This window comes from Trichomycterus rosablanca, chromosome 18, assembly GCF_030014385.1.
Source record: "Trichomycterus rosablanca isolate fTriRos1 chromosome 18, fTriRos1.hap1, whole genome shotgun sequence".
Classification (NCBI taxonomy): Eukaryota; Metazoa; Chordata; class Actinopteri; order Siluriformes; family Trichomycteridae; genus Trichomycterus; species Trichomycterus rosablanca.
The window spans coordinates 15,544,521-15,571,887 of NC_086005.1; the positions used below are offsets into that span (position 1 = coordinate 15,544,521).

At 41.0% G+C, this 27,367-nt stretch overlaps 1 protein-coding gene across 1 annotated transcript; it reads left to right on the forward strand.

Moving 5' to 3' along the window:
- The first annotated feature begins 5,268 nt into the window (after nt 1-5,268).
- LOC134332363 (ankyrin repeat and LEM domain-containing protein 2) lies at nt 5,269-27,367 on the forward strand. The gene is made up of 13 exons (XM_063013986.1): nt 5,269-5,381; nt 9,957-10,322; nt 11,907-12,086; nt 14,018-14,205; nt 14,299-14,487; nt 14,566-14,688; nt 15,906-15,969; nt 16,054-16,235; nt 16,317-16,423; nt 18,357-18,538; nt 21,693-22,173; nt 22,929-23,060; nt 26,066-27,367. The coding sequence occupies exons 2-13, from the start codon at nt 9,968-9,970 to the stop codon at nt 26,190-26,192; spliced, it is 2,310 nt and encodes a 769-aa protein (XP_062870056.1). The 5' UTR covers nt 5,269-5,381; nt 9,957-9,967; the 3' UTR covers nt 26,193-27,367.

A 27,367-nucleotide genomic window follows, 5' to 3' on the forward strand; every position in this document is an offset into this window, starting at 1 on the left:
AAAACACTTCCTCCGATGACCAGGTTACTTGCGGCGCATAGATTGGCAAATCTCTCCCCGTTATCGTTCATCTCGCCCAGCCCTTGCTGCCCCATGATCTCCTCGTACCCTCGGTTGTCGTTGCCGATCTTGGCGTTGAAGTCACCCATTATGATGACGATGTTCCTCTTTGGTCTGTCTTGTATGGTGGTTGACAGTCTGTTGTAAAAGTTCTCCTTCTCCTCTTCTTCACTGTCGTTCGTCGGGGCGTAGCACTGTATTATGTCCATATTGATTCTCTTCCTCTTTGTATGGAAGGAGGCTGTCATGATTCGTGGTCCGTGCGCCTCCCACCCAATGAGCGCTCTCTGTGCCGACTTGGAAAGCATCAGGGCCACTCCATGGGTGTGTGCGGCTTCTTCCTGTTCGTGTCCCGAGTACAACAGTAACTCGCCGGAAGTCAGTCGCTTCTGCCCGGAGCCAGTCCATCTTGACTCGCTGATTCCTAGGACGGTGAGGTTAAACTTCCTCATCTCTGCGGCCACTTGCGCTGTCTTTCCAGTCTCATACATGGTCCGGACGTTCCATGTAGCGATGGTAGTGGTGGTCCTGGTGGAGACGATGGTCATCGGCCCGACGGCTTCCAGATGACTCTGGCTTTCACCGTCCGACGTCATATGCCTTCCAGCTGGAGGTCCATCTTCTCCCAGGTCCGTGGTGTCTGTTAGTATTCTTGTTGGCGTTTCTGTAGCTAGGGGTTTTTTTACAGGGTGGGGTAGCTAGCCCCACGCCCAACCCTCCTCCTTTTGCAGCCGGGCTTGGGACCGTCCTTGGCGGAGTTCCCCTTGCTGAGGAAGCTGAAGGTAAAGGTGATGGACTAAACCCAATTGAGCACCTGTGGCGCATCCTCAAGTGGAAGGTGGAGGAGTTCAAGGTGTCTAACATCCACCAGCTCTGTGATGTCATCATGGAGGAGTGGAAGAGGATTCCAGTAGCAACCTGTGCAGCTCTGGTGAATTCCATGCCCAGGAGGGTTAAGGCAGTGCTGGATAATAATGGTGGTCACACAAAATATTGACACTTTGGCCACAATTTGGACATGTTCACTGTGGGGTGTACTCACTTATGTTCCCAGCCATTTAGACATTAATGGCTGTGTGTTGAGTTATTTTCAGAGGACAGTAAATCTACACTGCTATACAAGTTGTACACTGACTACTCTAAGTTATATCCAAGTTTTATTTCTATAGTGTTGTCCCATGAAAAGATATAATAAAATATTTGCAGAAATGTGAGGGGTGTACTCACTTTTGTGATACACTGTATGTCTGAGGGGCCTGGGGGGAGTTGATGGTTGAAACCCTGAAATGAATTGGTGTCCTGTCCAGGGTGTTTCAGCCTTGCATCCAATGTTTCCTGGTGGGATTGGGCCCATATGACCCTGACCAGAATGAAGAGGTAAATGGGATTGACATGAAATTATTTTTTAGAATAAAAAAAAAATACAGGCTTATTATTTAGTAATTGATTTACATTTCATTAGCATATCAGCCTTCTGTACTGACCAGTCAGCGCTGCTGTGTCTGATCCACTCATACCAGCACAACACACACTAACACACCACCACCATGTCAGTGTCACTTCAGTGCTGAGATTGATCCACCACCCAAATAATACCTGCTCTGTGGTGGTCCTGTAGGGGTCCTGACCATTGAAGAACAGCATGAAAGGGGGCTAACAAAGCATGCAGAGAAACAGATGGACTACAGTCAGTAAATGTAGAACTACAAAGTGCTCCTATGTGGTAAGTGGAGCTGATAAAATGGACAGTGAGTGTAGAAACAAGGAGGTGGTTTTAATGTTATGGCTGATCGGTGCATTTAAATATAGCTTGTTCCTTAGGTCCTGGGTTCAGTTCCTGCTCCTGGTCCATTCTGTCTGTGTTGCTTTTCCAGGTACTTTGTTTTATTTTTGTTTTACCTTTAGGTTTAATTAAGACTGAGTGCCTTGCCCAGCAATGGATTGGCTTGCATTGCAACCATTGTTTCCAGGTGTTGCCTGACCCGCCGTGACCCTAATCAGAATGAGGCTGTTAGTTAAAATGAAAAGTAAATGAATGAATACTGCTGCAAAAACAAATGTGAAATTCTTCAGCTAATTTAATTTACATCAACAGTGACAGAGGACCAGTGATGGATGTGAGTTTTTACTAAAAACATGCTAAAGCACATGCTGTCCCCTTCACACATTCGTATGTTAGTAGGTTTGGATTTGGAGGTTTTCCAGGACAGTTAATGTATAAACAGGCGTTTGTGAAGGCTGATAAATCTTCATCATGTGGACAGCCGGTGAAATATGTGACTGTCCCACATGCGTAAATTAACCTGCTCTAGCAGCCCGTGCAATAAAGAGAAGCATGTGGCGGTCGGGTGGGCGGTCATCGACGTGCTCGCGGGTCCTCATAAATCACGTGATGGAGCGAATGTAAAGCGCGAGTGGCCAGCTGGCGCCCTCAATCACTGGTGGACAGGTCAACTGGCAAAACCAGTCACAGCCAGGTTTTCACATCCATAAATTCGACATCAGTTTTATCTTGTTGGATTAGATTTTTCTCAATGTTAGTAGTAACCATTTGACATCTTAGAGTTCAGTCTTACCTGTAAAAGCTACTGTGGGAGAGAAATGTTCATTTACACTAGACGTATTATTGATACTTGGAACGTGTAGATATATTTAGGGCATGATTGCCAGTAGTCATATTCCAATATTCCGAGAATACAGCTACAGTGTAATGTTACTAGATGTTTACGTGGTGTACGTGACAAGAAGTGCGTCAATTGCATTGTATGACCTCCAAAACTCAGTTCTATCTGGTTTAGACCAGTCTTATGTTCTAGCTAAGAAATCTCTGTTAACAGTGGATTCTTCCACTATCCTACAAGGTGATTATTTTCTTCTTGTCTTATTACATTCACCGAGTCTCCATGTGAGACTTTGTCAGTGCGGTCCTTCTCTGCAGACAAGAATAACACTCTTTTCTACTCATAATCCAGTCTCTGAAGTATTTCATTAAGGGTTTTCCCACCACACTACCAATTAGAGAGGGTAGGGACTAGCACTTGTTTCCTCCAAACAGCGCTTTTTATCCGGGTAGCTGAAATGCCAGGTAAACTGAAACAACAAGAATTGCCAAGTACATACCATGTTGGTTCATTTAGTGCCATAATATATGATTAATATATTAATGTATGATGTACATATGATTGGACGAGTGTTTTATATCTGCATGTGTGCTGTACTTGTACATTAATTTCACAGGCAGACATTTGGGGTCAAGACAAGTTTTGTTTTTACAATATGTTGCCACAAATTTGGAAGCATATAATGCATTTTATATAACAAATTTTATATAGTTGTGTAGGTAGGTGTGGATTATCAAAAGTGTAAGTTTGATGATACCTGTACATAATGCAGAATACAAAACTTTTAAAAACGTAAGTATGTAGAAACACAGTATCTACTTTTTTGTGTTTTCACTGCACATATTATAAAAGCAAAAAAAGGACAGAGCAACATCCAGAGTCCATAAACTTATAGACTTCTAGAAAAGGTTACACTTGTAATATTTTATTACCTACCATATCATGTAAAACCAACCCTCAAAACAAAAAGAAGTTTGTCAATTCAAATTGTCAGGAATATAAGCGCTGTTGGTAGCCCAGTAATAAATTATAACTAGAAATCATTCATAAATAAGATTGCAGTGAGTCATGGGGATAATGGGCCAGTAAGAAAGGAAATACACGCATCATAAACAATCCTAAATTTTACTCAATCCTTTGTAAGGGTCTTAAAATATTTATATCAACATGACATATATGTACAATTGAAGAGAGTATTAACTGCAAAGTATCTGAATAATGTTTTCACTTTTTTGTAATGGATAATTAATTTGAGACTGAGGGGTATTTATTTTATTAGGATTTTAACGTCATGTTTACACACTTTGGTTACATTCATGACAGAAACGGTAGTTACTGGTTACACAAGATTAATCAGTTCACAAGTTTAATGTCAAATACAGTCATGGTACAGAAAACTCCACACAGAAAGGACCCGGACCGCCCACCTGGGGATCGAAGCCAGGACCTTCTTGCTGTGAGGCGATAGTGCTACACACCGAGGCACATTCTTTTAAAATTATACCCAAAATACAATAAAGTGTGCAAAATAATGTATATAATTACTGTATGTACAAAACCATTTCATTATAATCCCAGTACAGACAGTTGAAGTGCTTAAACTTTTAAGAGAAATGTATGTCATTGCAGTATTGGGATTTAATGATTTCTGCAAATGTATGTGGGTCATTTGCTGTCACAAAAATTAGCTTTTTTTTGAGGAGGTATTTATTTTATCTACTGGATCGAAAATACACAGATACCTACTAAAACTCTATATTAACTCTTACCAACTTGGTAGTGTTTGTTTGTTTGTTTATTAGGATTTTAACGTCATGTTTTACACTTTTTGGTTACATTCATGACAGGAACGGTAGTCACTCATTACTCAAGGTTCATCTGTTCACGATGTTATATCGAACACACAGTGATGGACAATTTAGTATCTCTAATTCACCTCACTTGCATGTCTTTGGACTGTGGGAGGAAAACCCACGCAGACATGGGGAGAACATGCAAACTCCACACAGAAAGGACCCGGACCGCCCCACCTGGGGATCGAAGCCAGGACCTTCTGGCTGTGAGGCGAAAGTGCTACCCACTGAGCCACCGTGCCGCCCACTTGGTAGTGTAAAACGTTCTACAGCTTGTCCTTCAGCTTTCATTTAATCATTTTTACTTTTACTTCATTTAATCATTTTATGGTACATATATGAACAACTGAAGCTGTTTCATAACATAAGATAACAGACCATGAGCTCCACCTGGTGGCGATCACACACTGGACGACTCTGGCTTTTGTTGCTCATATCTGTTGCACTCAGCACTTTTCTTTACAAAATGTAGTTCCTTATTAATGCTGGTAAATTCGTAAAAAATGTCTCATGTGCTTTATATTTATATTTAAGAAGAAGCAACTGGCTGAATATTATTAAGCAGAACACTGCAACATATATGAGTATTTTCTCAGTAAAAACTGACTGTCTCGATTTATTAATAGCTCATGAATGAATGAAGGGACAATTTAGGGGACTCTTGTTAAGTCTGCGCATGGTTGGGGCGGAACAGTACGCATGCGCAGTAGGGTGTCAACACAGGCGCTGGCTGGGTGGGTTAAAGACAGCAACTACATGAAAATGAAAGTACTGTAGTGTTAGCACAAGTGTCAAGAGATTTTATAACAAATAAAGATTGCTCGGGCTTCTCAACGTTTTATGTGAGGTATGTAGTCTCTGTTTATTTGTTATATCTTGGTTGTAGGAAGTGTAACTTTATGCCAACTATAACTACACAGATAGGCTGTTTTGTGGTTATAGAGACATTTTCTTCTGTTTAGTAAAATAAAACACATTAGGAACTGTTTTAACAAAATACGTCACTTGAGCAAAAAGCTGTGACAAAAAACTTGGCTTTGGAGAGTTCGAATCAAATGAACCGGTTGATTCGGAAAAAGATTCAATCTTTTGATTCATTTGAAGTAGTGCACTTCAGTGACACCTGGTGGCGGGTTGTGGTCATTGTGCTCATGATTTATAGACAGATTCATCTTGATAGTAATGATGAACTACAAACATTATACACTTTGTTAGTGCTTCAAAACATTCCTATACCAGACATTCAGCAGCATTATAGGTTTAAAAACATTTTAATAAATTGTAATCCAAAATTTACTATAAACTAAAATGTATATACTTTTATACAACAGTTAGTTCCGACCTTACAATCTGATTGGTTGAGAAGCGTTCTAACCGTGCTGATATTCGTGATAACAGCACAGTCTTTTTACACCACAACTGTATTACTCCGATGACGCGTTGCCAGTAACGACAAACTTCATGCACACAAACGCGCACGCAGGCGACACAGACTTTTTTCCCGGTCGCGTTTTAAATCCGTTATTTGATATACAATCCAGTGCACCGTGTAGGGAACATAAATCAATTGTCTAATTCACTATCTAGTGCACTATGTAGGGAACATATATCCGTGATCTGATACACAATCTAGTGCACTATGTAGGGAACATTAATGTGTTTGTAACGCAAACAGTTAGCTTAATAGCCCAGTTAGCAGCTCCTAGAAGTTCTGTTTTCACCCATATCCTTTGGTGTGTGCGAGAGGTTTTTTGTTTCTTTTTTTCCCTTCGGAGGTTCTTGCCTTTTTCTTCTTGTTCTTCTTACCTCCCTGAAATGAGTTTTTGCAACTTGGGATGTCTGCTTTGTAGTGTTAAACTTTATATTCATTGTGGAACTACTTTTTGGCAGAAGGTATTGTCTATAATAAAGCATATTTATTATGAAATTCATGGCTTCTTTGATTTATTTTCTTTCTTTATTTTGTAAAAACTGTTGTATAAAAGCAATAGAACACTCGAGGTCGTGTGTTATCGCGAATAACTCACCTTCGGCTTGTGCCTGCGACCAAATCACAGCCGTGATGTTATTCGTGATAACACACAACCTCAAACACGACCTTCTATTGCTTAAAAAGCCTGGGCGCTTGGGTGGCACAGCGGTAAATTACACTAGACCTCTACTACTGGGATCCAGGGTTTAAATCCCAAGTGGTGCTATCAGCAAGTTGGGCTTCTACATACATAGGGCAGTTGTAGCCTAGTGGTTATGGTGCTAGACTAGTAATCAAAAGGTCGCTGGTTCAAGCCCCACTACTGTCAGGTTGTCACTGTTGGGCCCTTGAGCAAGGCCCTTAACCCTCAATTGCTTAGATATATAGATAGATAGTATACTGTCACGGTACTGTAAATCGCTTTGGATAAAAGCGTCTGCCAAATGCTGAAAATGTAAATGTACATACTGATGTCTCATAATGGATTGCGTCCTGTCCATGAGGTGTTGTGCCCAGTGACTCCAGGGAAGCCGGATCATGACCCTGACAGTAGTAAAGCAGTGTTAAAACATAAAAAGGGGCGGCACGGTGGCTCGGTGGGTAGCACTGTTGCCTCACAGCAAAAGGTCCCGAGTTCGATCCCCGGTGGGGCGGTCCGGGTCTTTTCTGTGTAGAGTTTGCATGTTCTCCCCATGTCTGCGTGGGTTTCCTGTGACAGTCCAAAGACATGCAAGTGAGGTAAACTGGAGATACAAAATTGTCCATGACTGTGTTTGACAATAAAACTTGTGAACTGATGAATCTTGTGTAAGCAGTAACTACCTGTTCTGTCATGAATGTAATGGAATGGAAGTGTAAAACATGATGTTAAAATCCTAATAAATGAATGAATAAAACATGAACATTTAATAAAAATTAAAATGAATATCTCAAGAAATAATGCATCACTGGGCATTGAATAGGATTTGATTGTTATTTATTAAAAAATCTAAATGATTAGCTACAAAAATATGATTTATCTTTTCTCAGAAAGTGTTATGATGCCGGAGCAAAGTGTTTGAGGCTGGTTAAAGTCATGTAACATACACTGATCAGCCATAACATTAAAACCACCTCCTTGTTTCTACACTCACTGTCCATTTTATCAGCTCCACTTACCATATAGAAGCACTTTGTAGTTCTACAATTACTGACTGTAGTCCATCTATTTCTCTGCATACTTTTTTAGCCTGCTTTCACCCTGTTCTTCAATGGTCAGGACCACTACAGAGTAGGTATTATTTAGGTGGTGGATCATTCTCAGCACTGCCGTGACAATGACATGGTGTTGATGTGTTAGTGTGTGTTGTGCTGGTATGAGTGGATCAGACACAGCAGCGCTGCTGGAGTTTTTAAATACAGTGTCCAATCACTGTCCACTCTATTAGACACTCCTACCTAGTTGGTTCACCTTGTAGATGTAAAGACAGAGATGATCGCTCATTTATTGCTGCTGTTGGAGTTGGTCATCTTCTAGACCTTCATCAGTGGTCACAGGGTGCTGTTGGCTGGATATTTTTGGTTGGTGGTGTTTAAAAACTCCAGCAGCGCTGCTGTGTCGTATCCAGTCATACCAGCACAACACACACTAACACACCACCACCATGTCAGTGTCACTGCAGTGCTGGAAATTATCCAACACCCAAATAATACCTGCTCTGTAGAGGTCCTGGGAGAGTCCTGGCCATTGAAGAACAACATGAAAGGGGGCTAACAAAGCATGCAGAGAAACAGATGCACTACAGTCAGTAATTGTAGAACTACAAAGTGCTCCTATATGGTAAGTGGAGCTGATAAAATGGACAGTGAGTGTAGAAACAAGGAGGTGGTTTTAATGTTATGGTTGATCTGTGTATATACAACATGCAAAGTACCCAAATACAGACCAAAAACGACCATTATTCACCATTAATTTACAATCCCCATTTAACATAAAAAAGTTGTTACTGATCAGACAATGGCGACCAAGGACTGTTGAGCAGTGAAGTCTTGTGAATAGGCAAAAAATTCCACTTGCAAAACTAACATTTAATATCTTCATTTGCAAGGCAATTAAAAATGATCATTAATAGGAGAGGGGATGTAACAGAGTAGTAAACTTTTTGGGTGTGCTGCAGGTATGAAATTCTAAATTCTTTTAAATTTACAAAATACAATGAAGTTGGTCAGTAAAAACAGTGGAGATCTTTTCTTCATACATCATCAGATACAATTTCAAGAGAATAAACAAATTACAGACTCTTCTATTTATTGCACTTCCAGTAAATGGGGTTTGTAGACGACATACTGTACTTTAATTATATTAATTTGATTACCAGATTATAAGTCATATTAAGTTAGTTGATTTGAGGCCAGTAATTGGTTTATTCAAGTTCTTGCATATGAGTAATCAGCTTGCTATCAAATTAATCAGCTTTTAATTAGCTCGCTGGAGAGGCGATTTCCCAGAAATACTAAACACTGCACGTAATGAACTCATGTGGCTTAATGACAAGAGCCATGCTTTGGTAACAGCAGTGCCTGAGGTCCAGGGGTTTGAATCCCGGGCTGGCGGGGGGGAAGCATATCAGTGCACCCTTACTCACTGCCGGTCCCAAACAAGGATAAATAGGAAAGCTGTGACGGGAAGGGCATCTTAAATGAAAGCTGTGTCAAATTAAAATATGCGGATGAGGGACTCACTGTGGCGACCCCTTATGGAGGCAGTTGAAAGGAATCATTCGTTCACATATGGCAATAATAATTAAGCACGTAAAAGTAAGAGGTTGACAGCTGCTAGTTCTATCTTTTTGGACTGATCCCAAAACTGAACTTGTACTTAAGGACATGGATAAACACAAACACTCTTATTATTGGATGGTCCCAAATACAGAACGAGGACAATTATACTGCTGCATGTTGATTAGCCTGTATTTGCATTATAATTAGGTCTGAAAACACAATCAGTACATCCATACAACATCCATACCTGGATCATCAAGGCATACACGCTCTGCATGTGAATGGGTCCGTATTTGCATTATAATGTGTACATGTGCTGTTTAAAATCTTGGCTCAAGCGGGTACATTGTGAACTACAGCGTCCAATCCAATTCCCTTACGACCTGCACAGCATCCAAAACACCTGAGCTGGCTGGACAGGGCTCATGCTGGCTCCTTCTTTAGAAAAAAGGTGTTACTATTGTACATTCCAGGTGGTAGGTTAGTGCATTTGACCGTTGCACTCCCTGAACTCCTCATGCACATGTTTAAAGATCCAAAATTCTGCTTTAAACTGGCTTTAAGATTTCCTCTGGGTTTCCATTCCTCCATTAGCTGCATGAATACATCTATATTAAACAATCACATCATGCTAAATAATATTATTCCTGTAGCATGTTCGATTATGCTATTATTTTTATCTCTGACCAGTACACCACATTATGGAGGCAGTCTTGAGCAGGCTGCAGACCCTCACCCCCGATGAGCTACGGGAGGAGATCTTACGGGCCGGATTGAACTGTGGGCCCATAACAGCAAGCACTAGGAGCGTCTTTGAAAAGAAACTAGCCCGGACCCTTGTGGGGGACCAGACAGGAGGCTGCAGTAGATCGGAGGTGGACAGTGGCAGTACAGATGGAGCTCCAGCAGACAACTCTGAGGTGATCAAGTCGGACAAAGAGAACGCAAGTCCCTCAGTACAGAATTCGGAGGATACAAGCCAACTTGCTTTACCCGATTCTCCATCCGTATTTTACGGAGTTTTTTCACCTTTAGATCATCCATCGTGTAATGATGGTATGTAATTAACAGTATTTTTATTTCACCATATTTGCATTCATAACACATATTGCAAAGTGCGAATATGAGACAAATCTGCATTTGTGTGGAATAACCGTCAAATCCACTCTGAAAGCGTCCACATTCATCTGTGTTTAGCTGTATTTTCCTCACGGTTTCACTTTTAAACTTGTGTTATAGCTCGGGTTGCTGAGCAATTGTGAGAATCAGTCTAAAACGCTCATCATTAAAAAAGCTTAACATGGTTTAATGTACTGAATTAACGCGTGCAACACAACACCACCACATCCCATAGAAAACAATGGAACAGTCGGCGCAAAAGCCGTTTTGCCACTTCTAATGTGAATGCGCCCTAAAAGTACAACATTAAGGTCTGTGTTGTTGCTGCAGTTGCAGGCTTTGGTTGGTCAAAAGCAAGGGGGGGATGGCTCTCAGATAGTGGCATGTGACTCTCCACTTGTGATGTGGCCTTGTAGGTAAAAAGAAGCAGCTGGCAAGCATTCATGTCCAGCTGAGGTTTGCATAATGGTCTATGGGCTGGAGGATGTTCCAGTAGGGCATTGGACTTAGGTGTGGCGGTAATTTACTATAGCTGTGCTATTGACCAGCCAGGCACCTACACAGTCACAACTGGCTGTGTGTCTGTAGTGGGTAGGAAAATGGACGAGCTGGGGGTTCTCATCGCTGCTACAATTACAGTCTCTGCTAGCTGATAGAGGTGCCTGCACAAGGGGCGGTTGGTTTTGGATGCGAGTCTGTGCTCTGTGACACCTCACCTCAGGCAGATGAAAAGAAGCAGTTGGTGGCTAGGCGTGTGACAGTTTGTGGCCCTCCTCAGTCACCCCGGGCTGCTATAGCGGGGCAAAGGTTGCAGTCAGAATAATAAAGGATATAACTAGATTGGGGAGGAAAAAGAGACAAAATGAATAAATTAATAATTGGAAAAAATATTTTATTCACCTGTTAGTTATTGAAATAGCTGAAACACTTGGGCTCAATAACTAGCATGGGTGTCTACGTACTTTTGACCATAAAGTGAGTAGTAAATGCTGCTCTAATCATCCTACAGTGTTCTGAGACGGGCATTAAAGTCACGAATGTTAATTTTTTTCATAGAACAACACAAACAGATATCACAGCTATTTATCTTATTCTATTCTAGTTTAATTCACATGCTAAGGGGGCGGCACGGTGGCTCAGTGGGTAGCACTGTCGCTTCACAGCAAGAAGGTCCTGGGTTCAATTCCCAGGTGAAGCGGTCTGGGCACTTCCAGTGTGGAGTTTGCATGTTCCCCTCATGTCTGCATGGGTTTCCTCCCACAATCCAAAGACATGCAAGTGAAGTGAATTGGAGATACAAAATTGTCCATGACTGTGTTTGACATTAAAGACATGAACTGATGAACCTTGTGTAACCAGTAACTACCTGTCCTGTCATTAATGTAACCAAAGTGTAAAACATGATGTTAAAACCCTAATAAAATAAATAAATACATTCACATGCTAAGATGAGCTGAAGGTTTAAGTCAGCTGATTATTTGGAAAATGCACTAATGTTTACATTGTTGTTTGTTCATCTAGGGTCCCTGCATGTTTATGCTGATCAGCAGAAAGCAGTGAAGGCAGCGATGAAGATGAAAGGAGCGAGATTCAAGGCTTTCCTCAGTCGAGATGAAGCTGAGAACTTTGCTAAGAGGTTACATGATGGCAGCGTGTCACCTAACAAACCATCAGCAGATGAACTTCACACGTCGTCTCCAGGTAGGAGTATTAATCACCAAAACAAGACTCTTATAGTAGGCTGCTCAGGTGGTGCAGTGGTAAAGTACGCTAGCTCACCAGAGTTGGGGTTTCGAATACATCGTATCGAATCTCAGCTCTGCCTTTCCGACTGGTCTGGGCGGCAGTATGAACAACGATTGGCTGTTGTTCATGGTTGTTAGGGGTAAGAAAGTCGGATGATAGGTCCTCATAACTGGTGCGACTGTGGCCCCTGCTGGCTGGCTGATGGCGGCAGCACAGGGCTGAGGAATAATGCTGATGGGGGTGTGGCCCTCCATGCACAGTGCCCATCAAGTGCATGAACTCAACTCGTGCAGGTTAAAAATGCAGTCTGTACTGACTGCGTACCGGAGGGGGCGCATGTCAGTTGAGAGGCGTCCTCAGTCAGCGGTGAAGGGTCGAATCAGTATAGAGGAAGCATTCAGGGTGATTGGACAAGACTAGACTGGGGGATAAAAATTTTGGAAAAAAGAGGGGGAAAAAAGACTCTTATAATAAATATATGAAAACATGAATTAGCAACAGACAGAAGTATACACCACATGGCCAAAAGTATGTGGACAAATTTGTGCCAGTTCGGTCAAAAATGCATTTGTGAGGTCACTGGAAGGGGTGGCCTGGCTCACAATCAATGCTCCAATTTACATTTACATTTGCTGCATTTATCCAATGCGACTTACAATTATGACTGAATACAGTTTGAGCAACTGAGAGTTTAAGGGCCTTGCTCAGGGGCCCAACAGTGGCAACTTGGCGATGGTGGGGCTTGAACCAGCAACCTTCTGATTACTAGTCCAGTACCCAAACCGCTGAGCTACCACTGCCCAAATAATCCCTAAAGTTTTAACAGTGCCTGTTACCTTCCTCCCTTAGAGGTGTACACAGAAAATAAACTGAGTGAGGTTCCCTGCACTACTCATCCTGTGTTAAGCTTGTTAAATAAACACACCTTCCCAGAAAATACTCATTGAACACAAACTGTATTGAAAAAAGATATATATACACAATAAACACCATATTTACAAACACCCTCTTCCCAGTGTTATTCAAAATAAGTCCAGAAGGTTGACCACAGTAGGCTTGGTAAAGTTCAAAGCTATTTAAGCCTTACCAGGAGTCCACATCAATATAATCCTCAGCTACCAGTATGATACGGTCCTTGTCCAAACCTTCATTTAGTCCTTGTTGAAAATAGAAGTCCGTTTCCTAAATCCACCCAGCAGTTAAATATGGTTAATGGATATCCATAAACTCCTTGTCTACACAAGAAGAAATATACATACATTAACAATGTGTATTTACAATGGAGGTTAGCATATAGCATTAGCATTACGACTTTCCATAATACTTCCAAAATATAAATTATACCAAATATAATGATAACCATTTCCTTAATAAAAGTAGTTAACAGTACTTACATCTAGATGTCAAACATTTAAGTTCCATAGGAAAGGAGCATTAAAATACTCAAAATGATCAGCAAACAAACAGAATAGGAAACAGCTTCCCTCAGGAAATGCTGTGGCTACTTCCTATACAGAAGAAAAATATCAGTCAATCCCTCTCTGTTGCCCCCTAAGGGAGATCAAGAGAACTGACCAAAAGTAACTCCATGGTGGTGGCAACCATGTCTGTTACAGCCTTTCTATTACTGTCGCCACAAAGTTGGAAGCGTCGTCTTAATTTTTTTATCATTAATTTTATGCAACTATAGCAACTGGTGAGGCTAAAACACTTAAACTCATTAATTAGACAGGGTGTCCACATAATTTTAGCCAAATAGTGTGTTTTACTTTTGGCCTTTAATGAATCTGAGTAGCTCTGGTTTCAGAAGATCTCATCTGCTGCTTCCTTTTAAGCTGATTAAAATACTAAAATGCTTTTTTGAAAATAAGTAATTTAACTCACAGATAAATCAGCAAATCTGGAAACGGCAAATATGGAGAAACCTAATGAGTTCAACAGTATTCGCACACAAGATCTGACTGCCAAACTGAGGAAGGCTGTGGAGAACGGAGACGAAGAGGCCTTTAAAGAGCTTGTGTGGAGTAATCCAAGATACCTCATCGGATCTGGAGACAACCCAACCATTGTTCAGGTCCAGTTCAGGAATACCAAGCTTTGATTTACAAGCTTTCCTCTGTTTGCCTGACTAACATATTTATTTATTTATTTATTTATTTTTATTTAGGAAGGATGCAGGTACAATGTCCTTCATATAGCAGCGAAAGAAAACCAAGCAGGGATGGCCGCCCTCATATTGGAAACCTTACAGAGTTTGGAGTTTATGCGTCTCATGTATCCAGATGATCAGGAAGACATACTGTTGTCACGAATGAGCTACATTGTTGATCTGTACCTAAACACACCTGATAAACTGGTTTGTACTGATGATATTCAAGACTTGATTCTGATTCAGAATATGCATTATGAGTGTGTGATTGTGGTATTTCCACAGAACAATGAGACGCCACTTCACTTTGCCTGCAAGTTTGGTTGTCCAGAGGTTGTGGACGTGCTTTGCTCACATCCAGCCATCGATAAGAACCGCACCAACAAATATGGACAGATTCCATCTACTGTAAGTACTAAACCACACTCTTGCCTGCGCTTATGTGGTCATGTTACGGACTAAAATAAAAAAATCTGAATGGTCACATGATTCTTTAAATAAGACAAAAATAGCTTTTGTATGACGTATAAATTAAATTATACACACATCAGCCTTGACTCTGGGACCACCCATAAAAATGTGCACGGCCGTGTGTAACACCTGAGCACGTCACCATTAAGGAATATATGAAATTTTATATATCAAGTATAAAGACTAGAGTGAATGATAAGGGTCAGACTGTCCTGACCAGATGACCAGAAGTCTAAACAATAAGGAATGCTTACACGCAGATCCCTTAGTGAGTACCCATCGACAGTGGTCCAAGGAGGGATGAGTCATGAACTGCTGACAGGTTGTTGGGCAGCCAAGACTCGTTGGTACAGGGGGTGACAAAGTTTGCTTTCAGTAGTTGTATACCCACATAGTTCATCTGTTTGGTATACATAGCTTATAAATAAGACCTTATAAATACGTAACTTATAAATAAAACCAATTCAAAACTTAAGGTTTGTGTTTAGCCATTTAACATTTTTAATTCATGTAGCGTTCAAGTGCCTCGTGATTACTGGTTAATTTGCACTAGGACCGCCTCATAGTGCAAATTAACCAGTAATCATGAGGCACTTGAACGCTACATGAATTAAAAATGTTTTCTCTCGCTGGCAGAGCTGAGATTTGATACGATGTATTTTAAAATCTCAGCTCTGGTGTGCTAGCGTATTTTAGCGCTGCGCCACCTGAGCGGCAGTCCTAGCAATCCTACGGCAATTTGTTTAGCGATCGGTTAGTCGAAATGTTCAAGATGTTGACGTCTACAGCAGCTAAAAACTGTACTGGGGTAACTGAGTTTGGAAAACTCCCAACCGATTCTGAGGACGCAGAGTATTTTTGTATTTAAGACAGAGCCTTACACCGTCGCTGGATGTTCTAGGTTTACATTCAACTATTAAGGCAGGCTGTGCTGTGTATTGTAGCTTCCATTTATTCTATCATTCAATTTATGAGTGTAATTTAATGACTGCTGTGAAATGTGGCATTTTTCTTAGAAAATCCATGAAATCTATGATTTTTTAAAAATAGGTCCATGAAATTAAGCACATTTCCTGGTGAATTTACTAGTAATATACAGTCCATACCAGCCTAATAAAGTGCTTGGTGTGTGTACATTCTTCTCCATTTCACAGATGATATGTGACAGAAAAAACAAAAATAAGAACACTAAGGATAAGATTCAGGAATATTTAGAGGGTAAGTTAAATCAAAGTATACTGAAATTCACATGCAAATTGATACTGTCAAATAAAATACATTGATTATAATCTTTTGTCACAGATCGTTTTTTCGTGCCCTTACTGAGAGCCACAGATAACACACTGAACCCAGTTATTGGTCTGCCCTGGGCACCTGGCTCCTCTAAATGTGCCAACCTGTTACTAAGTCCTGGTTCAGCAGAGGATCCCAAAAACCCACTGATGACCATAAGGGCGTTTGTAGGGCCTCTGAATTCATTAAAGGTAACGGCAGAGTTGTATAAATCTATATTGTTTTAGTATGATGTCTGCTCCATATTGCTTAACTGAGCATTTTTTGTGTAGGCTAAGGAATTTTACAAGCTGTGGAAAACACCACCTCGTAGTCGAGCCAAATACTTTCATCACATTCTGAAGTCAGATCCTGATCGAGGAGCAGAGAGAGTTGGAAGGTGAGTACAGAATGTTCTCATTTATAATAGAATACATTTACATGGATAAATTCTTTCGGCTGCTCCTGTATTTTTTGGGGTCGCCACAGACGACCATTCTGGTCCACATACCTGATTTGAATCTTGTTTCTGATGCAACCCTCCTTATTTTATCCGGGCTTGGGACCAGCACTGGGAGCGCACTGACAAGTTTACCTCCCAATAGCTAGGCTGTTCGGATTTTACTATATTTAGGGCCCCACTAAATTCACAGGAAAACCTTTTTCCCCCAATTTTTATCCCCCAGTCTAGTCGTGTCCAATCACCCTGAATGCTTCCTCTATACTAATTCGACCCTTCACCGCTGACTGAGGAAGCCTCTCAACTGACATGCGCCCCCTCCGGTACGCACAGTCAGTACAGACTGCATTTTTCACCCGCACGAGTCGAGTTCATATACCTGACGAGCACTGTGCACGGAGGGCCACACCCCCATCAGCATTATTCCTCAGCCCTGTGCAGGCGCCAATGGTTGTTCATACTGCCACCCAGCCTAGTCAGAAAGGCAGAGCTGAGATTCGATACGATGTATTCGAAACCCCAACTCGTACTTTACCGCTGCACCACCTGAGCGGCCTCAAATTCACAGGAAAACTTGCTTAATTTCACGACCTTGTATTTTAAAAATCACAGATTTCACGTCAGTCATTAAAAAACACATTGAATGATAAATTGAAAAATAAATTGAATGATAGAATTAATGGAAGCTACAATACACAGCACAGCCTGCCTTAGACCTAAAACATCCAGCGACAAGGTGCAAGGCACTGTCTCAAACACAAAAATTCTCATCTGTGTTTTGACTCAGCCCCCTCTGCTTTCACAGAATTGGTTGTGAGTTTTCCAAACTAAGTTACCCGAGTAGTGTTTTTAGCTGCTTTAGACTTCGACGATTGCTAACTGAATTGCCGTAGGATTGCTAAGACCTCCTCATAGTGCAAATTAACCAGTAATCATGAGGCACTAGAACGCTACGTGAATGAAAAATTTTAATCGCCAAACACAAACCACAACAACACAACACCACAAAAATTGCATATTACATGGAAAAAATGCTCATTTCACGGTCCACGATGATGCTTAGCTGCTTTAGACTTTGACATCTTGGACATTTTGTCTAATCGGTTGCTAGCGTAACTGAGCATCTTTAGAGTTTGCTGAGTTTATAAAGAAAGAAATATCTGTACATGAACAAACTATCTGGAGCATAATACCTTACTGGCTTGTTCTTTTAAGGCGTAGCACAGACTACAGAGAGATGATCACGTGTGTAGAGAAGCACACTTCTCCATTGATTATGGAATCCCCAAAGGGACAAAATACACTCAATACGTAAACACATACATCAAACATTGTCAGCACACTACACCACAGAAAAATTGCCGTATAATGCTAGGACTACCTCATATTGCATATTGCACTTCATGTTTCATACGCTATGCGAATGAAAAACGTTAAATTGCTAAACACAAACCTTACATTTTAAATTTCACTTTAAATGGCATATTACATGTGAAACAGCTTATTTCACAGTAAATTAGGTAGGGCCTTAGCTATATGTAATGTGTGCTATCAATCTAGCCCTATTTATATTGGCACAAAGAACCCCCCAGCTGTCAACAGTCATAATTACTAACAAGGCATCATGAGACCATGCAACAAAGTTCATTTGCTGTGTTTAGAGTTGCTGTGTGTATATTTTCAACCTAGCCAAATTTGAAATTTGGGCTAATGAAAGAGCTCATAATTTGTAATCATTCAGGCACAGAAACAGAGCCACAGAATCACCACATGGTGCCATGTGTACGTTTCTCTGTAAATGTGCCTAAATGTTCGACAGTCTGTATATTTGTATTTGCCAGATGAATCGATATGAACGTGTTCTTGTTGACAGGGAATTAACACATGAGATGGGCTACCACTGGGCAGAATACTGGGACTTTTTAAACTGCTTTACTGATCTCTCACTGGAGGACGGCTTGAACATGTTGGAGGAGTATCTGAACGAGGTTATCCAGCAGAAGAATGCTGCAGGGAAAAGCTGGCCACATTTAGAAAGTGCTGCTTCAATCGCGGGTAAGCTAAAAATTCTAGGATTTAAATCACACACAACATTCTGACACTGCATGTGATTTGAAAATTCCACGTTTCATTCCAGTCTCTTTCTAACTGTGCTCTGTCCTTCGTCACAACCTCACTGAACCATAACTGAACATTTTCCCTCTTTGTAAAGGAGTGCTTGAGTTTGAGAAATATGCTAACAGAATGTGAGGAATGAAATGTACAAGTGCAGCATGATCTTGTCTAGAAGGATTTTAATTAATTCGATTGATTTTAAATGAATGAAAATCCAGATTAGTTGTCATAATGTTTCACCATTTTAGCCAAAACCATTTTATCACATGTTTGTATTTTTAATAACAAAGTAGAATTTCGAAGGCATTTGGGTGGTGCAGCAGTAAACTACCTTAGCCCACTATCGCTGGGATCCATGGTTTGAATCCCTAGCAATGCTACTCGGTGGTTGGGCGTCTAAATAGAGACATGATTGGCTATGCGTTATGGGGGATGGTTGAGGTCACACAATAGATTGGCAATCAAATTAAGAAAAAATGAACTTACTGGGTTGCTTTTTCACATCGTGTGTCTTTTAAGCACTTAACACAGACACAGCTGCACAGATGTAGTCCGTTGATTTCCAGCTAACAGCATGTAGAAGCTATAACAGAACTCAATTAGCAATTAGTTCTTTTTTTATGTGTGATTTGAAAGCAACATGAGACAAGTAATTGAGTTCCAAAAAGCACAGCAGGTTAAACGTAGACAGACAGCAGCAGAAACAGTGGTTGCTAGTTAAACCTCCATGACAGAAATAGTCAGAGGTTGTTAAATGCCACAAAGAGCTTCACTATGACCCATTTGAGGCTGAAGTTATATCTAATGCACTCTCTAAGGCGCAATCTTCTTTTTCTACAGCTGGACAGATTTCATTTCATCTTTGTTTTTACCACCATATTTTTCTGGTCAGGTTTGCCATGTGTCTGATTATTTATTATTTATTTACTTATTAGGATTTTAACGTCATGTTTTACACTCTGGTTACATTCATGACAGAAACGGGAAATACTGGTTACACAAGATTCATCAGTTCTCAAGTTTAATGTCAAACACAGTCATGGACAATTTTGTATCTCCAATTTACCTCACTGCATGTCTTTGGACTGTGGGAGGAAACCAGAGCTCCTGGAGGAAACCCACGCAGACACGGGGAGAACATGCAAACTCTACACAGAAAGGACCTGGACCGCCCTACCTGGGGATCGAACCCAGGTTCGATTGCTGTGAGGTGACGGCGCTACCCACTGAGCCACCGTGTCGCCCCCGTGTGTCTGATTCCTCTGGAAACATAAAGGTACAAGGCAGAAACCTACCCCAGACAGGGATCCGATCTATCGCAGGGCTTTGGCCAACCCCTGTCGGACATAGCCAATCATGTCTGTGTATAGATGCCCAAACCCGACTCTCAGCAGTAATAGGCTAGCATATTTTACTGCCACCTGAGCGTCCGCTTGATAGAATTATATTTAAATAACCAAAGATGTATTTAAAGCCACATTGGAACTGGAAATGACTAGCTTTGAAGAAAAAGGAGAGCTTGAAAAAGAATTGCATCCCTAGCTTGTTTGCATTAATATATTGAGAAGCACACTTTTTCATTGATTATGGAATCCCCAAAGAGGCAAAATATGTGCACTTATAACATAAACATATACATCAAACATTGTCAGCACACTACACCACCAAAAAGTCTGCTACACTAACTTAATTGCCGTATGATTTCTAGGACCGTCTCATATTGCATATTGCGCCTTATATTTACTGATGCGTGGACATGCACAAATCTTCTTTTTCTACAGCTGGACAGATTTAATTTCATATTTAATTTTTACCATTAAAACCGTTTTTCTGGTCAGGTTCACAATATGTCTGGTTCCTCTGTAAACACTAGGCATAAGGCAGGAACTTACCCAAGACAGGGCTCCAATCTATCGCAGGGCTTTGGCCAACCCCTGTCGGACATAGCCAATCATGTCTGTGTGTAGGCACCCTAACCAGGATCTCAGTGGGATTCGGCTAGCATATTTTACTGCCACCTGAGTGTCCGATTGATTAAATTATGTTTAAATGATTAAAAAATGTATTTAAAGCCACAGGTAGCACGATGGCTCACAGCAAGAAGGTCCTGGGTTCGATCCCAAGTGTGGGGCGGTCCGGGTCCTTTCTGTGTGGACTTTGCATGTTCTCCCCATGTCTCCGTGGGTTTCCTCCCACAGTCCAAAGACATGCAAGTGAGGTGAATTGCAGATACTAAATTGTCCATGACTGTGTTCGACATCAAACTTGGGAACTAATGAATCTTGTGTAACCAGCAGTAACTAACTGTCCTGCCATGAATGTAACCAAGGTGTGTAAAACATGACATTAAAGTCCTAATAAATAAATAAATTTAAAGCCACAATGTCTCACAAGAAAGGGGATGTGATAGTCTGTGGCTTTTTTCGGTCAAGGTGAGGGTGGTGCATGCGGCGGAACAATTGCAGTCTGGAATTGGAATTGATACTTGTTTGTATCAATATTTTGTTGCAGGTTTCTGCTATTTTGTCTACGCCTGATCACATACTACTGGAGTATACAACATTAACTATTCTCACTAGTGGCTAGTAATGTGTAATTAATGTGGGAAGCCAAAAACTAGGTTCATGATTTTAAAAAAAGTGCCACTTAAGCCACTTAATACAACTAATATGAGGGATATTCTCATATTTCTGCACTTTTATATTTTGGTTGGAAACAGTGAGGGTGGGAGGAGTAGTAATTGGTCGTGTCTGAAAGACTGAGGGAGAGCTTATAGTCCGGATTCAGCGCCATCTGATTTCCACCTTTTTGGACCAAAGAAGCTTTAGGTTTAGTGAAGATGATGTGAAAGCAGTGGTGCATCAGTGGCTACATGCTCAACCAAAAAATTGTTTTGCTTGATGGCATTAAAAAGTTGGTACCACGAAAAATGTATCGGAAGGTGACTATGTAGAAAAGTTATGCAATTTGTGTTTGAAATTCTTAATAAATAGAGTTCAAAAAAAGTGCGGAAACTGTTTTGAAGAACCCTCGTATAATATAATAATACTTATTAAAGTTGTAACTGTGTTGTCTTTTAACATAATCTCTACAGCACATAAAAACAGAACTAGATCTGGAACATTCCTAGATGACTGCCTACACAGTCCATCTGAAGTCCAAAGCGAAGTAAGGAGTAAAGAAAACGGCTCACAATTCATCGTCAGTCAGTCTCCTGTATGTGACCTCATGAACGAATTTGAGAGGGTTAGTTTCACACCGGCAGAAAACATGGCAGACTCTGGGCTAGGTGGCATGGCTTTATCTGGTTCTGAAGGAGGCGCTGGATTTGATGGAAGAGCCTGGGAATGCACACAGAACGAGAAGGATGAGTCCAGCTCAGACGAGTTCTACACAGCAGACGAGGACAGTAATGACCCCTGGCAGGTAGATGGACGCAGAGAGCGATGTAATACACCACGGGGTTGTGGGTTGAGAGGTCGGACCAGCTCAGTGTCTTCCTGTTCCTCCTACAAGTCCACACACAGCGCACCTGAGGATACGGAGGAGATCTGCACAGATGTTTTTCTAGCAGGGTGAGATTGCTTTGCTTATTTACTCCACACAGTGAATAATGTTCTGGAAATTAGATAAACTGTTGAGAAATAAAAACAAACCCCTGCTCCTGTATTTTTTGGGGTTGCCAGAGTGGATCATTATGATTTTTTACACGACCCAGGCAACACAATGCATCTTACTCTCTATACAAGATGTAACTGTAGTGGCAGTTGTAGCCCTAGTGGGTAAGGTACTGGACTAGTAATCAGAAGGTTGCTGGTTCAAGCCCCACCTCTACCAGGTTGCTGCTGTTGGGGCCTTGAGCAAGGCACTTAACCCTCAATTGCTCAGACTGTATACTGTCAAAGTTCTATAGGTCGCTTTGGATACAGGCGTCTGCTAAATGCAGAAAATGTAAATGTGACATAAAGCCTCCATAAGGGGGCGTTCGCAAACAAGTTTTCATTATTATTTTTCTCTGCAGCCTATTTTTTTTTCGGCTTGCAACGCACCCAAGGGTCACGACCCCGGGTTTGAAAAACCCTGCTCTAGACTGTTCGGCCACCCTCTCCCCTTCCCCAGACATAGAATGTATAGACATCCGACTGGCAGATTGCCACCCAAGCGCCTGTATGAACAAATTCAGGATTCAAACACCCAACAAATAGCTAATACATGTTTTGAACATTTAAAAAATTATTGTTGCTGAAGCGGCACCAGATTTAAATGCAACTAAAAACTCACGATTGCCTTAAATAGAGATTTTATTGTTTTTTTTTCTGTTTCTGTGTAGTGATTCCCCCAGTAAGCTGGACAGTGAGGTTTTGTTAGCAGTGAGTGGAATTGACATTGACCAGCAGCGCTACCCCAGCATAACCAAATGGAGGGACACTGTTTTATCTTATCCTGAATCCCAAAGGAACAGGTAAGCAATTACAAATCGTTTTATTGTGTCGATAGTGCTTTGGATTATGATTATAAAGTGGAACAATCACATTTGCTTATTTTTTATTATTTTATTTTTGCATGTTTCCTGTCCCCTTCCAATTTGGTCATTTCCCAAATGTAACTTCCTCCAGCACTGCAGACTCCCAGAGAGCATATCAGACTATCATGACTATCATGTGCCCCCTCCAACACGTATATTTTTGATTCCTGATCGCTTCTTTTCACCTACCAAAAACGGAGTCTGACAGAAAACAGTATTGCATATTAAAAAGCTTTACACCATAGATTTTTTACATTTTGGTGAGTTTTGGCGGGAGAAGGTCCGAAGGCTCCATCCTAATAATGGCAGTGCATTATGCACAAGGCCCTACCTAATTCACGGCTGTGAAAACTTGTGAAAAAACGACTTTGAAATTAGCCATTTCCCATGAAATGTGCTGTGAAATTCAAAATGTAAGGTTTGTGTTTAGCGATTTAACATTTTTCATTTGCGTAGCGTATGAAATATGAGACACAATATGCAAAATAAGGCGGTCCTAGCAATCATACAGCAATTAAGTTAGTGTAACAGACTTTTCTGTGGTGTAGTGTGCTGACAGTGTTTGATGTAATTGTTTATGTATTGAGTGCATTTTGTCCGTTTGGGGATTCCATAATCAATAGAAAAATGTGCTTCTCTACACACGTGATCATCTCTCTATAGTCTGTGCTGCGCATGAAAATAACAAACCAGTAAAGTACTGTATAATGCTTCCGATAATTTGTCAAAGCAAACTCTAAAGACGCTCGGTTACATTAGCAATTAGTAGACAATATGTCGAAGTCTAAAGCAGCTAAAACACTAACTGAGTTACTGTTTTAAAACTAGGTAACTGATTTTGGAAAACTCCCAAGCAATTCTGTATACGTGGTGTAAAAACACGGGCGAGAATTTTCGTCTTTCAACTATTAAGGCAGACTGTGCTGTGTATTGTAGCTTCCGTTTATTCTATCATTTCAATTTATGAGTGTTATTTAATGACTGCCGTGAAATGTGGCACTTTTCTTTAAAAATCTGTGACATCTGTGATTTTTGAAAAAACGAGGTACGTAAAATTAAGCACATTTCCCTGTGAATTTAGTTGGGCCCTAATTATGCATATACAGTGTATCACAAAAGTGAGTACACCCCTCACATTTCTGCAAATATTTTATTATATCTTTTCATGGGACAACACTATAGAAATAAAACTTGGATATAACTTAGAGTAGTCAGTGTACAACTTGTATAGCAGTGTAGATTTACTGTCTTCTGAAAATAACTCAACACACAGCCATTAATGTCTAAATAGCTGGCAACATAAGTGAGTACACCCCACAGTGAACATGTCCAAATTGTGCCCAAAGTGTCAATATTTTGTGTGACCACCATTATTATCCAGCACTGCCTTAACCCTCCTGGGCATGGAATTCACCAGAGCTGCACAGGTTGCTACTGGAATCCTCTTCCACTCCTCCATGATGACATCACGGAGCTGGTGGATGTTAGACACCTTGAACTCCTCCACCTTCCACTTGAGGATGCGCCACAGGTGCTCAATTGGGTTTAGTCCATCACCTTTACCTTCAGCTTCCTCAGCAAGGCAGTTGTCATCTTGGAGGTTGTGTTTGGGGTCGTTATCCTGTTGGAAAACTGCCATGAGGCCCAGTTTTCGAAGGGAGGGGATCATGCTCTGTTTCAGAATGTCACAGTACATGTTGGAATTCATGTTTCCCTCAATGAACTGCAGCTCCCCAGTGCCAGCAACACTCATGCAGCCCAAGACCATGATGCTACCACCACCATGCTTGACTGTAGGCAAGATACAGTTGTCTTGGTACTTCTCACCAGGGCGCCGCCACACATGCTGGACACCATCTGAGCCAAACAAGTTTATCTTGGTCTCGTCAGACCACAAGGAATTCCAGTAATCCATGTTCTTGGACTGCTTGTCTTCAGCAAACTGTTTGCGGGCTTTCTTGTGCGTCAGCTTCCTTCTGGGATGACGACCATGCAGTGTGCGACGTATGGTCTGAGCACTGACAGGCTGACCTCCCACGTCTTCAACCTCTGCAGCAATGCTGGCAGCACTCATGTGTCTATTTTTTAAAGCCAACCTCTGGATATGACGCCGAACACGTGGACTCAACTTCTTTGGTCGACCCTGGCGAAGCCTGTTCCGAGTGGAACCTGTCCTGGAAAACCGCTGTATGACCTTGGCCACCATGCTGTAGCTCAGTTTCAGTGTGTTAGCAATCTTCTTATAGCCCAGGCCATCTTTGTGGAGAGCAACAATTCTATTTCTCACATCCTCAGAGAGTTCTTTGCCATGAGGTGCCATGTTGAATATCCAGTGGCCAGTATGAGAGAATTGTACCCAAAACACCAAATTTAACAGCCCTGCTCCCCATTTACACCTGGGACCTTGACACATGACACCAGGGAGGGACAACGACACATTTGGGCACAATTTGGACATGTTCACTGTGGGGTGTACTCACTTATGTTGCCAGCTATTTAGACATTAATGGCTGTGTGTTGAGTTATTTTCAGAAGACAGTAAATCTACACTGCTATTCAAGCTGTACACTGACTACTCTAAGTTATATCCAAGTTTCATTTCTATAGTGTTGTCCCATGAAAAGATATAATGAAATATTTGCAGAAATGTGAGGGGTGTACTCACTTTTGTGATACACTGTATATTTAAAATGCATATATGCATTACAAGTATATTTGTCTTCCACCACTATATGTTTACTTACCTGTTATGCCACATAAAGCTGTTCTTTATTACATACAGCTTAAAACATGGTTATCATAATACTGCGGAACCATGTTGGTAATCAGTTAGGCACAGAGTTACGATGTTTACTTATCAATGAAGAGATTTAGCTTCCCTACTATTCTTTCTAATTAAAGTGCACTATGAAATAATTGTACGATTGTGGTTTGTTGTTTAGATGGCCGAACATTACAGTGAGGAACAGACATGCTGAGAATCAGACGTCCACACCCCGGAGACTCACACACAGCTGGTTAACGGGTTCGCCCAGTTTCCTCAACCTGAAGAGGTTCTTTCCTGCATAGTACAACAGCTTACTCTCAAACCCTGCACACACCTAAACATTCAGCCTGTTTTGCACGTTCTTATTAAAGGTTAAGAAAGTAGAATTTTAAAAGGGAGCATCTTTGAGATGTTTGATGAAACTCAGGCCCCTTCCTTCAGTGTTTCTTCAAAAATCACCCCCCCAAACATGCATTGATGCAGTTTAACATGACTGACAGGCAAGTGAAATGCCTCCTTGTGCTGAATGGTTACAATTTGTCTGGTATCTCTTTTTGTTTACAGAACCTGTATATTGTACAGGGTTTAAAAGGTCACCAAAGATATACAGTGGATTCACAAAGTTCTCAGAACCCTTGACCTTTTGCATACTGTGTGTTGTGGATTTCATTCTGAATAAATATAATTGCCATTTTTACCTATCATAGCATGATACTACCACCACCATGTTTCACAGCATGGGTGGTATTAGAGTGTTGATCTACAGTGCCTGTTTTTTTCACTGACATAGTGCTTGCTCTTCTGCCCAATGATAATTTTTGTCCTGTCTGACCAAAGAATCCTTCTCCTCATGTTATCAGATATGCAGTTTAGCCACTCTACCATAAAGGCCTGGTTTATGAAGTAGCACAAAGATATTTGTCCATCCAAAAAGTTCTCCCATTTTTGCACAGGACTTTCTGAGCTCTATTCGAGTGACCACTGGGTTATTTTCCAGCTCTAGGAATGCTCATAGTTGTGCCAATCTTCTTTCCACTTTGAAATTGTTGCAGCCACTCAAAGCCTTAGATATTGTATGTGACAAACCCTGATTCATGCCTCGTCACAGTTTGATCTCAGAGTTCCACAGATGCTTTCTTGGACTTCATGGCTTGGTTTTAACCTGACAATGCAGTGTAAATTGTGGGCCCTTCTAGACCCCAGTGTGTGCCTTTCCAGATGCTGTTCTTCCCTCTATACACATCTCAAGAATAATGAAATTAAACAAGATGCACCCAACCAGCAAACGAAGTCTGAATACTTTTAAATAGGAGAATTTATATATTTTGAATTAACTTTTGGAAAACTTTAAAATCTTGCTCTCACTTTATCATTCTAGGTAATTAAGTTAGGGGTAAAATGGCAGTGGCAACCACAGAATCCACTGTATAATGTTTTTTGAAATTTATTTTAAATAAAACTTCATTAATGACGTTTA

Excerpts from the sequence above, each read along its gene's own strand:
- LOC134332363 (XM_063013986.1), top strand. The coding sequence starts at position 9,968 with ATGGAGGCAGTCTTGAGCAGGCTGCAGACCCTCACCCCCGATGAGCTA. Across the intron at positions 14,689-15,905 it reads ATGGACAGATTCCATCTACT|ATGATATGTGACAGAAAAAA; the intron begins GTAAGTACTAAA and ends TCCATTTCACAG. Across the intron at positions 15,970-16,053 it reads GATTCAGGAATATTTAGAGG|ATCGTTTTTTCGTGCCCTTA; the intron begins GTAAGTTAAATC and ends CTTTTGTCACAG.